General features: G+C 34.1%; 6 protein-coding genes across 6 annotated transcripts; 2 read left to right on the forward strand and 4 right to left on the reverse strand.

The window, feature by feature from the left end:
* Window positions 1-375: 375 nt before the first annotated feature.
* On the reverse strand, window positions 376-3123 carry PUF3 (mRNA-binding protein PUF3; the record flags this gene model as incomplete). Its single annotated transcript, XM_071053133.1, has 1 exon — window positions 376-3123. The coding sequence occupies one exon, from the start codon at window positions 3121-3123 to the stop codon at window positions 376-378; it is 2748 nt and encodes a 915-aa protein (XP_070911383.1).
* Window positions 3124-4473: 1350 nt separating this feature from the next.
* YEH1 (sterol esterase) lies at window positions 4474-5883 on the forward strand (the record flags this gene model as incomplete). The annotated part of the gene is made up of 1 exon (XM_071053134.1): window positions 4474-5883. One exon carries the CDS (start codon window positions 4474-4476, stop codon window positions 5881-5883), a length of 1410 nt encoding a protein of 469 aa, XP_070911384.1.
* Window positions 5884-6583: 700 nt separating this feature from the next.
* Window positions 6584-8014, forward strand: SOF1 (rRNA-processing protein SOF1; the record flags this gene model as incomplete). The annotated part of the gene is made up of 1 exon (XM_071053135.1): window positions 6584-8014. One exon carries the CDS (start codon window positions 6584-6586, stop codon window positions 8012-8014), a length of 1431 nt encoding a protein of 476 aa, XP_070911385.1.
* A 198-nt stretch (window positions 8015-8212) lies between these two features.
* On the reverse strand, window positions 8213-9631 carry PSR1 (phosphatase; the record flags this gene model as incomplete). The annotated part of the gene is made up of 1 exon (XM_071053136.1): window positions 8213-9631. One exon carries the CDS (start codon window positions 9629-9631, stop codon window positions 8213-8215), a length of 1419 nt encoding a protein of 472 aa, XP_070911386.1.
* A 579-nt stretch (window positions 9632-10210) lies between these two features.
* On the reverse strand, window positions 10211-10378 carry COX17 (copper metallochaperone COX17; the record flags this gene model as incomplete). Its single annotated transcript, XM_071053137.1, has 1 exon — window positions 10211-10378. One exon carries the CDS (start codon window positions 10376-10378, stop codon window positions 10211-10213), a length of 168 nt encoding a protein of 55 aa, XP_070911387.1.
* Window positions 10379-10690: 312 nt separating this feature from the next.
* RNJ42_02973 (uncharacterized protein) lies at window positions 10691-11656 on the reverse strand (the record flags this gene model as incomplete). Its single annotated transcript, XM_071053138.1, has 1 exon — window positions 10691-11656. The coding sequence occupies one exon, from the start codon at window positions 11654-11656 to the stop codon at window positions 10691-10693; it is 966 nt and encodes a 321-aa protein (XP_070911388.1).
* Window positions 11657-12109: the final 453 nt, after the last annotated feature.

The raw sequence follows: 12109 nt of genomic DNA on the forward strand, positions 1-12109 counted from the left end.
AAATTATGTATATATTTATATTAACATAAGAATATTTCTTTTTTGTAGCAATAAGGAAACTGAAATGGGAAAGGAAAGAGCAATTTTGCATGAACTTCTTTTATCCATTTTTTATTTCTTTTAAATTAAAAGATTAGTTTACCTTTTGATCAATAGAATAAATAACAAACTCACAATAAAAGTTTGCTTTTTTTATGACAAGTTCAGACAAGTTCAGAATGTTTTAAAATAATTTGATGGCGAAAATCAAGAAGTTAATGTGGTAAAAAAAATAAGAAGAAAAGAAATATATATCTCTTCGTCATACTGTATTTGATTGGAACAAGTGTCTTAACAAGAAGGACAACATTAAAAAAAAAAAAACGTTTTTTTTATTTAAATCTCCACAGTTTCCACTAAAGAAGCTAGTTTTTCAACACTAGCCAAGTGACGATTTCCAGATGATGCAGATTTATTTAGTTTATCCAAATAAGCTCTGATAGCAACTACTATTAATTTCTTGTCATCGCCTTGGGAAACAACAACTAGTTTTTGAACAACATAATTGGCAAATTGGTCACGCATCATTAAGATCAATGGTGCATCGTCTTCTAAATTAGCTGCGTGTTCTTTATTCTTTGGCAGAATTTTATTCATGAGGTGTTCCTTCTGTTGAGGATCACCATATATGATAGCCTTTTCTACAACATTAGAGGCAAACTTATGTTTCGAAAATTCAACAATATTTTCGGACACTGTGTCTATGATTTCTTGTTTTATCTTTCTCATATGATCTGAGGCGACCGTAGAATCAGAACCATGTTGAAGAATATGTTGAATAACATAATTACCATACTGATCTTGAATAAGATATGGAATGAAATCTTTCAGTTCCTCAAGAATTCTTTGTTGATCTTCTAAAGAACCAAACTCGAGTAGTCTTTGAACAACTCTACATCCATAGGAATGGGTCGATAAATGATAAATATGGCCCTGTAAAGATTTCAAAATGAAAGGCAACAAATCTATAGGTATACATTCGATTGCTTTTTGGATGACATGGTTACCATTTTGATCTTTAATCATTTGTAAAACACAATGTGACAATTCATTGACTAAATCAATTCTCTGTTGAGCATCAATAAATTCTAAGGCACGTTGAATAACACGACAGGCATACATTTGTAGAGAAAGCTCTTCCATTTTACCTCTAAATTGTTCGACCAGGATATCTTTCTGAGTTTTGGATCCGTACTCAAAGAATTTCTGGATAACATAATTACCGAAAACATCATTAGCCAATGATAATGCATGGTCTCTAATTTCATTGAAAACTAGTTCTCTTTCTGGAGGAGGAGCAGTAGCAAGTTCTCTTTGAATAAATCTAGAACCATGTTGGTCCTTACAAAATTCCAATGCATGACCATAAATACTCTTAAGCGTTAAATCATTATTTGTAGGGTTGGCTCTAAGTTCTTCCAATAAGGGTGACCTATGGAAATTTGCAGTACCACTGTTACCACTACTACTATGGTTATTACTGTTCCCAGAATTCTTTCCAGGTTGGGAACTGTTGTTTGAAGCTGCGGAGTTTGAGTGTTGTGCAGGAGATGAACTCTGAGATGTTTGTTTGTAAAAATTAATTGGTTGATTACTTAGTGGTGACATTGGTCTTGCAGCAGGAGGTGAGGCCATCATTTGACCTTTCTTCTGAGGATAGGGTCTTTGTAGTTGTGGCTGATGAGAATCCAAGTAAGGGTTCATATTAGACTGCTGTTGCTTAGCGTTAGCCTTCTTATCGTTATTTCTCTTCTTCTTTTGCATGGGGTGTGGGTTATTATTATTATTTATAGGATGCTGATTTTCAGGTGGAATATTAATAGGATAATAGAAATATGGAGCCGAGTTATTTGCATTATTAACATTATTAACAGCGTCCTGAGGATTTATATGCATAGAATCTGGTTCAATATTTGCAGGAATTGTATCTCTATTTGTAAATTCATTATTTTGTTTAGGATTAATATTTGCAGGGTTAATATTTGCATTGTGGTCTATATTCACATTGGGGTTATTAGGCATAGGTGGAGCATGGTTTTGAATACCCATTGGTAAGAATGGGTTGAACATAGGGAAATTTGGATGAGGACCACCTTGAAAGTTCGGAAATGATAAAGGGCCAAGGTTTGGTTTGAACACTGGGGTCTCAGCAACATTTTTCCATGCACCATTAGGACCTTTCCTCATATTCATTTTACTTTCTGCATTTTCTAAAGTGAGTTGTGAAGTTGAAGAAGATGATGATGCAGAATCGTCAATTGCAGAGGAAGACATGGTCTGTTGAGCAGTAGGGATTGGTTCAACTATTGGGGTATTTTCATTATTATTATACAAGGAAGTGTAACTCTTAGAAGAATGAACAGTATCAGTGTCGTAACCACTGTTTGCCTCCAGTTCTTTAGTTCCTTCAACCAGCGTTTTACCAAACTTCTCAAAAAAACCTGAGTTCCCACCAACTTGGTTGCCTTGATGTCCACCAACTGAACCAGTTTGATGGCTCCCATTATCATTATGTGAGAACAAGATAGGACCGGCAATACTAGCGGAATACTGGTTTTGGTTCAAATAGTTCAACCTCTGAGAAGATAGGGATGTGGTCAAACCTTGCATGTTACCACCCACTGTCGAATTAGCTGTGTTTCCTTGGTAACTGTAATAGTAAGGTGGTGCAGTACCAACGGACAAAGAGGCAGTGGTATTCTCAGAGGCAAGATGTTCATTACCAGTGTGATCACTAGTGAAACTGGATCTGCGAAAACCACCAATCTGAGAAGAAGAAGTACCAACTTTATTCAAATTGGGCGAGTTCAACAAAGAGTTCTGTTGCATTTGATTGGTGTTGCTATGAGAAAGCGCACTCAGGGAAGAAACAATAGACGCCAGTTCAGCATCGATGGAAGGGTCCATATGGTTGGCCCCTGGGTTATTAGAATTATTCGCATAACCCATAGAAGACAAACTTAAATAACTGTTCGTGGACATGTTGTGATCATCACTTGTCCTCGAAGTTGTTTTCGAAAGAGATGGTAACAGATCAGCATTACCACTTCCTATAGGACTACCCCAGACTCCATCTCCAGGCATTTTTTTTTATTTTGTTTTGTTACTCTTTTGTTTCTATTTCGCTTGTATACTTTTTAATATAACTCTATTTTTATATATTCGAGTTTTTTTTAAAGGTTTTTTTTTTATTGGAGTTTTTTTAGAACTCTGTTGTTTTTTTTTTTCTAACTTTTGCTTGAATATTAGAACAAAACTCTTTTTTTTATTAAATTGTACTTTTAGAGTTATTGTTCTATCAAAGCAAAAAAAAGAGTAAATTACTTTGCCTCAATAAGGTTTTATAATAAAGTATGTTTTAATATTAAAAACTGATACTTTTTTTTTTTCTGTTGGTTTTTTTTTTTAATTTTATGTTTTTTTTTTCCAAAGTTTTTTAAGTATTGGAAATTTTTATTCTTTTTTTTTATTTTCAGAAAAGAAAGAAATCTTTTATAGAAATTTGAGAAAAAAAAAAGCAATTTTTATATTCGTTACTTGTTCATTTTGTCTTTTGCCTACTCTATTCCACTAAGCTGTTTTTTTATTTTTCTCTTTCCAATCGATGATCCTTTTTTTTTTCTCCTCCAATAATACAGCCCTATCTTAGTTTTTTGTTTCTTGCTTATGGGCAATTTGCCATGTTGCTAGAATACTTCTTCTCATCTCTCCCGCCCCCGCTCTCCACCCATTCTAGATATAAAAAAAAAAGCTCATCGTCTTTTGTATCGCTCAAGACCTATAAAAAAAATTAATAAAAAAAAAAGGAGGGAATATTGATACAGAGACACGAATTACACCACAACATCCAATACGTAAGAGAAGATCTTCTTACTAAATGATCTAACAAAAAAAAGATAATATATCGAATTACAAATCCTATTCATGTCCCCGTTATCCCATTATATGTATTTAATTCTGTTCTTTTTTCTATCATATTATTTTATTATATTATGTCATTACTAATGCTTACTGTACATTAACCGTAAATCACATTCTTCCCCACAGGAAAGGCTATTTGCTTACCTAATGCGGGTAATAAATTTATTTAAATTACTGCCTCGAGAAATAAAAATATTGAAATTATGGACCCTTGCATATTCCGGGTAATGCCGATATGCATCGAAAAGCGAAAAAAAAAAGAAAGAAAGCATGAACAATGGGAATCTGTCTCGACACAAAGGCGAAAGTGAAAAAAAAAACTTCGCTCGGAGGTTAAACGAGGTTAAAGACTTAACACCGATAGATAAACAAATGCCATAAAAATATATACAACACATACACAAAAAGTATATAATAAAATTCATATTATAAGGACTAGTATTTGAAAACAGTGTCTAAGCTAGAAAAATTATCTAAAACAGAATAATAATCATCTAATAAAATTAATAAAAAATGTTGGAATTGTATCGACGTTTATTTTCAGCAGTGGTTCTGCATAGTGCTCTTACTGTTATAACTGTACTTGCGTTAGCTAAGCACTTGATTGCTATTTATTGGATCAACAGGTATACGCATGAGGATTCTAGGGACACCAGACCTGCGTCGTACGCTAAAATAGTAGAGCAAAATGTGTCAAACACGCCTATCAACATTGATGATAAGACGACTAATGTGAAGGAAAACAGTGATTTTATACATTTCGACCACATGACGAACAATCCCTTCGACAACCTTATCCTTGCTGAGGACTTGAACTTGGTGCCGCAACTGAAGTACTACTATAATCAATATAACATTGACATCGAGGAGTTTAAAGTCACTACGAAGGATGGATACATAATTGATTTGTGGCATTTGAAAAATAGAGATCATAAATTCGGGTCTAGTGGTGCTTCAAGTGCCCAGACAAGTGTTGATAGGGAACCAATATTGATGTTACACGGTTTGTTGCAAAGTAGCGGTTCGTTTGCATCCAGTGGTCGGAAATCCTTGGCTTTCCACTTGAACGAGAACGGTTATGATGTTTGGTTAGGTAACAATAGATGTGGGTTCAATCCCGCTGCTAATACAAAGATTGATGATTTTTGGGACTGGGATATGACTGAGATGGTGAAATATGATCTATCCGCATTAATTGATTTTGTGTTGCAACAATCTGGTTCAAAAAAATTGCATCTTGTTGCCCATTCTCAAGGTACCACTCAAGGATTCATGGCTTTGATTAATCACAATCACGAATACCCTTTCTCCTCTAAGATTTCAAAGTTTGTGGCGCTAGCCCCAGCTGTATACCCTGGTCCTTTACTTGATGAGAAGATATTCGTCAGATTAATGGCTAAGTATATCGATAACCCATGGGTCTTTGGAAGAAAATCCTTCCTAAAGACTATGATGATTGCCAGAAATCTCATGATCGGTCAAAAATTCTTCTCCTTCATCTGTTACATTTTCTTTAATTATCTGTTTGAATGGAATGATTCTCTCTGGGATAAATCCCTAAGAGATAGACATTTTTTATTTTCACCCGTTCATATCTCTGTCAAATTGATGCAATGGTGGTTGTCTCCAGATCCAAATAAGGTCTCTTTTAAAAACTGCTCGCATCAATTATTCCCAGATAATAAATCGTGGTTTAATAAGGAAATAGACTTTGATGAAAATAGAACTAATATTATGATGGTGTTCCCAAGACAAGACCGTTTGGTTGATGGTGAAAGATTAATAAACCATTTTGTGTACCATGAAAACCATAGTATATTTAAAATCTGGTACATTGATGAATATTCTCATCTTGATGTTTTATGGGCCCATGATGTCATTGAGAGAGTTGGTAAACCAATGCTAAAATTCTTACAAGAGTAATACTGACTACAATTGTTTTTGTTTTTGTTTTTCAATCCTAAACTGATAATATTTTTAATCAATAAAAATAAAAATCTACGATTTTCCCATCCTACCTTCCATTGACAATTTTAATTATTATATTTTCATCCTAATTCATTTTTATTAAATTCCTTTTGTTACTTCCAATTATAGATGCTGGTGTCATTACTATTCATATTAATTTTATTTGGTTTGATGATTTTTATGTCCCTTTATTTTTTTTTTTTGTAATACTTATTACTTTACAATCATTCTAATATTTAGAATAATCGTACTAATGTTTAGAAATGCTTTACCTCAACCTTTCTTCCAATTGTTTATCGTGTCCTTTTTTTTGAACTTCTTTTTGATCTTATTTGACTAGAAAGAAATCAGCATATAAAATGCCTTGACGTTTATTATATGGATTCTTTATAGTGTTTATGTATTTAAATAAGTTCAATATTCATATAGATCAACTATTTAACCTTTAATCAAGAACTGGTCTATGAAATATCTCTCTACGTGAGTTTCTGTGTTGGTCTAAAATTTTCAAGCTCATCGCCTTGCTGGAAAAAAAATTAGTGAAAAATTAATTACAATTTTAGCTCATCGCATAAAACAATGAGTTACAGTTAGTCTATATTACAACCTATTCCCACAATAAATTAGCAACTATAAAGGTCATAGTTTATCAAATATGAAGATTAAGACGATAAAAAGAAGTGCTGATGATTATGTTCCCGTAAAGAGCACTCAAGAATCCCAGATGCCCAGGAACTTGAATCCTGAACTGCATCCATTTGAGAGAGCTAGAGAATATACTAAAGCTCTAACTGCAACCAAGATGGAGCGTATGTTTGCTAAGCCATTTGTTGGGCAGATGGGACATGGTCACCAAGATGGTGTTTATGTAGTGGCTAAACATTATAATGACTTGAACAAGTTGGCTTCTGGTTCTGCCGATGGTGTTGTCAAATATTGGAACATGTCATCCAGGGAACAAATGGCCACTTTCAAAGCACATTATGGTTTGATTACTGGTTTATCTATTACACCTAGAATGACTGTCGACTCTTCAGCTAGTAGAAATAGGAACTTTTTGTTGTCCAGTAGTGACGATAAGACAGTTAAATTATGGTCTGTAGAGCACGAGGATTATGCTAATGTCAAGGATGATGAGATAACGTCAAGCGGTTTGGTGAAAACTTTTTACGGTGAACATGCTTTCCAGGGTTTGGACCATCACAGAACGACCTCCAACTTTGTTACTGGTGGTCCAAGAATTAATCTTTGGGATGTTAACAGGTCTAAACCATTATCAGATCTGTCCTGGGGCGCTGACAACATCAATACTGTTAAGTTCAATCAAAACGACTCTAATGTACTTGCTAGTGCTGGAAGTGATAACTCTATTGTCCTATATGATTTGAGAACAAACTCTCCAACTCAAAAGGTCGTACAAACAATGAGAACAAACGCTATTTGTTGGAATCCTATGGAAGCTTTCAACTTCGTCATTGCCAATGAAGATCATAATGCATACTACTATGACATGAGAAATATGAGTCGCTCTTTGAACGTTTTCAAGGATCATGTTAGTGCTGTTATGGATGTTGATATAAGTCCAACTGGTAACGAAGTTGTTACTGGTTCATATGATAAAACCATAAGAATTTTCCCTATCAATAAAGGTCACTCCAGAGAAATATACCATACTAAAAGAATGCAACACGTATTCCAGACAAAATTTTCTATGGATTCTAAATACATTGTCAGTGGGTCTGATGACGGTAACGTGAGACTATGGCGTGCTAATGCATGGGAGAGATCTAACGTTAAGTCCACTAGAGAGCTTAATAAACTACAATATGACGAAAAACTTAAAGAAAGATTTAAGTACATGCCTGAAATTAAGAGAATCAGTAGACATCGTCATGTTCCTAAGGTTATTAAGAAGGCTCAAGAAATTAAGAATATTGAGATTAAATCTATAAAAAGAAGAGAGGCCAATGAAAGAAGAACTAAAAAGGATAAGAGCATTGTTCCGGAAAGAAAGAAGCAAATTGTTGGTACTGTTTTTAAATATGAAAATAAACCAAGAAGAAAAACAGAGGAGGAAGATGAATAAACTGACATATTTTTAAATAAATTACCGGATAATTTATGATTATAAACTGGATTAAATCCCAGTATTTTGTATAATAATGTATTCTCTATGTTGAGTATTCTTTATTCGAATTTTATTTCTGCATATTATAAAATAGTTCACAATTAAATTCTTTTAATAATAACTTGTCATGTGATGACATGCCTCTTTTTATAGAATTTATATAGTTACATCTAAGACTTTGCCAATATCAGCTAGTGTAGGTGTTGCTAGATCTTCGAGTAAAGGCAATATATCCAATAGCTCATTGTCGTGTGTGTCTGAAAACCAGGAAGATATTGGAATTGCGTGCTGTGGGTGAAAAATGTAGGATGGTGGAGAGTTATCTAGAATAATAGTTTCATTCAGTGGACGCCCTAATTGAGACAGATTTTTGATATAGTTTCCTTCATAAGTATAGCATGCATCTCTAAAGAGGCGATGATGAATAGATGACGATTTATCCAGTATATCCAGTAATGGGTCACCATATCTATTCACACTTGCTGTGAATACAACAACCTCATACAATTCTCCGACTCTCTTCAAGAATTCATCCACACCTGGTCTTTTGATAACATAAACATTGTGGATCTGATTATCTATATCAACTGGTAGGACAAAATCTGCTGTTTGTAGATATTTGAATGAAGAGTGGACCAAAGTTTCATCTAGATCCAAAACAAGACATTTTTTGTTCTTAAATTCTTTAGTCTTAGGCGAAAGAAGAGTATCAAAACCTGGTGCATGGTATTGGCCCGGTTGCAATACCGTCAGATCAATGTATTCCTCTTCAATCTCCTCCTCGTCGTCATATGTGGGTACAGAATCGTAGTTTTCGTCACTATTCTCGGAACTAAGAGAATTCTGTTTGGATAACTTTGTTCCATTTTCAAACTGATCAGATAATTCTTGTTCTTCAGCCGGCACCTGGTGGCCCTTTATTTGTTTGATGCTATCCGATTTGTTTGTGTCTGTGTTATCAGTACGCTTACCGTGCTTAAATTTTGAAATTTCGTTCTTATTGTTTCCACCGTTAGATAATTCATCATCAAGAGATATTTCTTCTTCATCTTCCTCCTTCTTAGTGTCATCCAACTCTGCGATACCGTTAGTAGACATAACATTTTTATTTTGCCTCGATTTTTTACCTCCATTTGCAGAGTCATAGTTAGATCTATGAGAATTAGTATTTCTATTAGATTGATTATCATTAGTTTTATTTTTATTCTTCTCATTATGGCCATTCCCATTACTACCAGTATTCCTATTAGTGTTATTACTATTATTACGATTATTATTATTACGATTATTATTACTATTATTATTACTACTGTTGTTGTTGTTATTATTATTATAGGTATTATTATTATTATTATGCATTTGTGTTGAAGCACTATTCACACGTTGTTTCTGTTTAGATTTCTCATTCGGTATCCTGGGAGTACTACTAGAGGAATCTGTATTCTGTTCTCTATAAACATCTGTACTCCGAGGATGTGTCCTTTCCTTATTATTCCGCTGTACCTGCATATTCGTACTGTCAGATCTTTGTGTGTTATCATCAACACAACAAAAGAGGGATGATATTAAATCCATTTTGTTTTGTAGTTGTATTAGTGTGGTTGTTTTTATTATCCTAATTTAATTTCTATAAGTATTTTCCACTTTTAGCCCGTAATTTTTCCTGATATGCAAGTATTTGATATTTTATTTTATTTTAGCTCGAATTCTAAATTTATAATGAAGATTTCTTATGGCTAACTTCAATTTAAATATTGTTAATATCAATATTTTTATCAAAAAATAAAATAAAATAAAATAAAATTAAAAAAAAAAAAAGAGCAAATCTTATTTCTGATTTGTGTATAAATAGACGTTAGTATTATTCCCTTTCACAACGCCTTGTTGTAATTCAAAGATTTAATAGTTATTTATTATAATTTAGGATTGTAAAACTCTCTTTATCAAAGATTGTATTGAAATAAAATTTTTGAAATTGTTGTTTTTCATTTAAAAAAAAAAATTCCTACGTCGTCCCTCGAGAGAGACAATCAAAAACCTTTCAAAACCCCCGGTTTATCAAAAGGGTCCCAAAAGATAGACACAATTCCGGTTTTTTTTTATTTGATATATTATTTGTTATTTACCTTATTTACAGAGATAGGTTTCTATTTATTAAATGTTGAAGCCATACGTCTTCATGCAACTCTTGTACTTGGCAATGAGTTCCTGGCATTTCGCAGAGTCCTCGCCGTCAAATAGGAGGCACTGATCACGCGCCTCCTTTTCTGGCAAACATACACAGCATGGTTTAGGTTTATCTTCTTTCTGAGGTTCAGACATTTATATATTATATGTTGTTGGTTATAGATCAAAGAATGTAAAGTTATTCCAACCCCCTTAACCCAAAAAAAACTCTCTCTCTCTTATATATATACTACATTTTTTGTGCTTAGAAATGATCGTATGTGGGGATTAGTCGCACCTAACACCTAAGTGGGCCTATCAAATTATTAAGGCTAACGTAATAAAGGCCCACCATGGATGAGATATTGGGATTGTAAATAGGACAATAAGACAATGGCAATGAGACAATGGTAAATTTAAGACAATGATATATATTGGGGTAATCTTATAACTACGTAGATAGATACACTACTCTTTTAGTAGCCATTTCAAACAGTCCTTCTTGATTTGCTGTAGGAGTAAGAACAGGAACTGGTTGATCGTGAGCTGTGTGAGCAGCACTAGGAATGTGTAGACACCGATGGCGCAGAGGATACCACCCACTGTGAAACAGGCGTTGTATAGTACGACAACTGGGATCGGGAACAGGACACCCATAAACGATATCTCCATGAGGGAGTCCAAACACTTGGTCTCCTTGGCCTTGCAGACCTCGTTGTGGCGGCGTTTCTTGTAGCAGTCAACCACTTGGCGGATGGTGCAGTCGTAGCCCTCCAGTGGTATGACGACAACGTCCATGAATTTGCTGATACCCGTGCTCTGCAGACGTTCTAGCATTGTGCGCACATAAAGAGTCATAGTGTCAACCTTCATATACACAGTGTACAGCTCTTGGATTTCTTGTGCTTCAGTATCAGGTGATCCCATGATACTATTCTGTAGTCTTATATTACCAAGCTTCCACTGGTAGTACTTTAAGTAGTTGTAACAGAGCATGTTGGTGAGTCCGATAACACCCTTTTGGAAGATATTACTTGTGCTCTTCATCTCTTGCACTAAGGTGTCAACAGCATGAGCATTTCTGATGATATGTTCTTCCTCCATTTTTTCCATTAGCGAAGCCTCAATCCTGACAGAATTCATCGAGATGTTGTGCTTATGTGTCAAATGAAACAAAGCCAAATTCTTCTGTAAGGTGTCTGTGACAGAGGTTGACAAATTGGTCAAAGTTACTATGGAGAGGACATTCTTATCAAATAAACCTGTTAGTAGAGAGAGTCTTGCGGCCTCTGTATTGTTGTTTTCAATTGCTAAACGGTTCGACAATATTTCGAACTTGTTGAAATCAAATGGTGTGGTCTCTTGCACATCAAAAACATCGACCAGCATTGAGAACACTGTCAATGGGAATAATAAAAAATAGACAAGTTTCATAACTAATACTTTCTTGTAAGTTTTGTTTATTGTTCTTTTGGAGTGAAGTAAACTATAAAAGAGACTAAATATATATAGCATATATAAGAAATAACAATTGTTAGAGAAGTAACAAATATTTATCGTCAAAGAGAGTTCTCACAGTCCTATTTATACCAATAATTTTTTGGTATACCAGCTTACAAAGGTGTTTTTGGTCATCCTTTTAATTATTCGTTCCTTTCATTTTTGGGATGAAAACTGTGGATGGTTCTTCTTTTAGCAAAGGGTCATCTTTTATTCCTATAGTTCTCCTATTTCATGGATGAACTTAACCTTTAAATGGTGTTTTTAATTTTGTTTTGCTTACAGTAACCTCATTATGCTTCTTCATGTCTGTCTGAGTTTTATTGTTTATATAGCGGCTTATGAGAAATTGTATAATTTTCTACGGAATACACATTCTAAGAAACA

Source organism: Nakaseomyces bracarensis, assembly GCF_045282275.1.
Source record: "Nakaseomyces bracarensis strain CBM3 chromosome Unknown Scaff10_0, whole genome shotgun sequence".
Classification (NCBI taxonomy): domain Eukaryota; kingdom Fungi; phylum Ascomycota; class Saccharomycetes; order Saccharomycetales; family Saccharomycetaceae; genus Nakaseomyces; species Nakaseomyces bracarensis.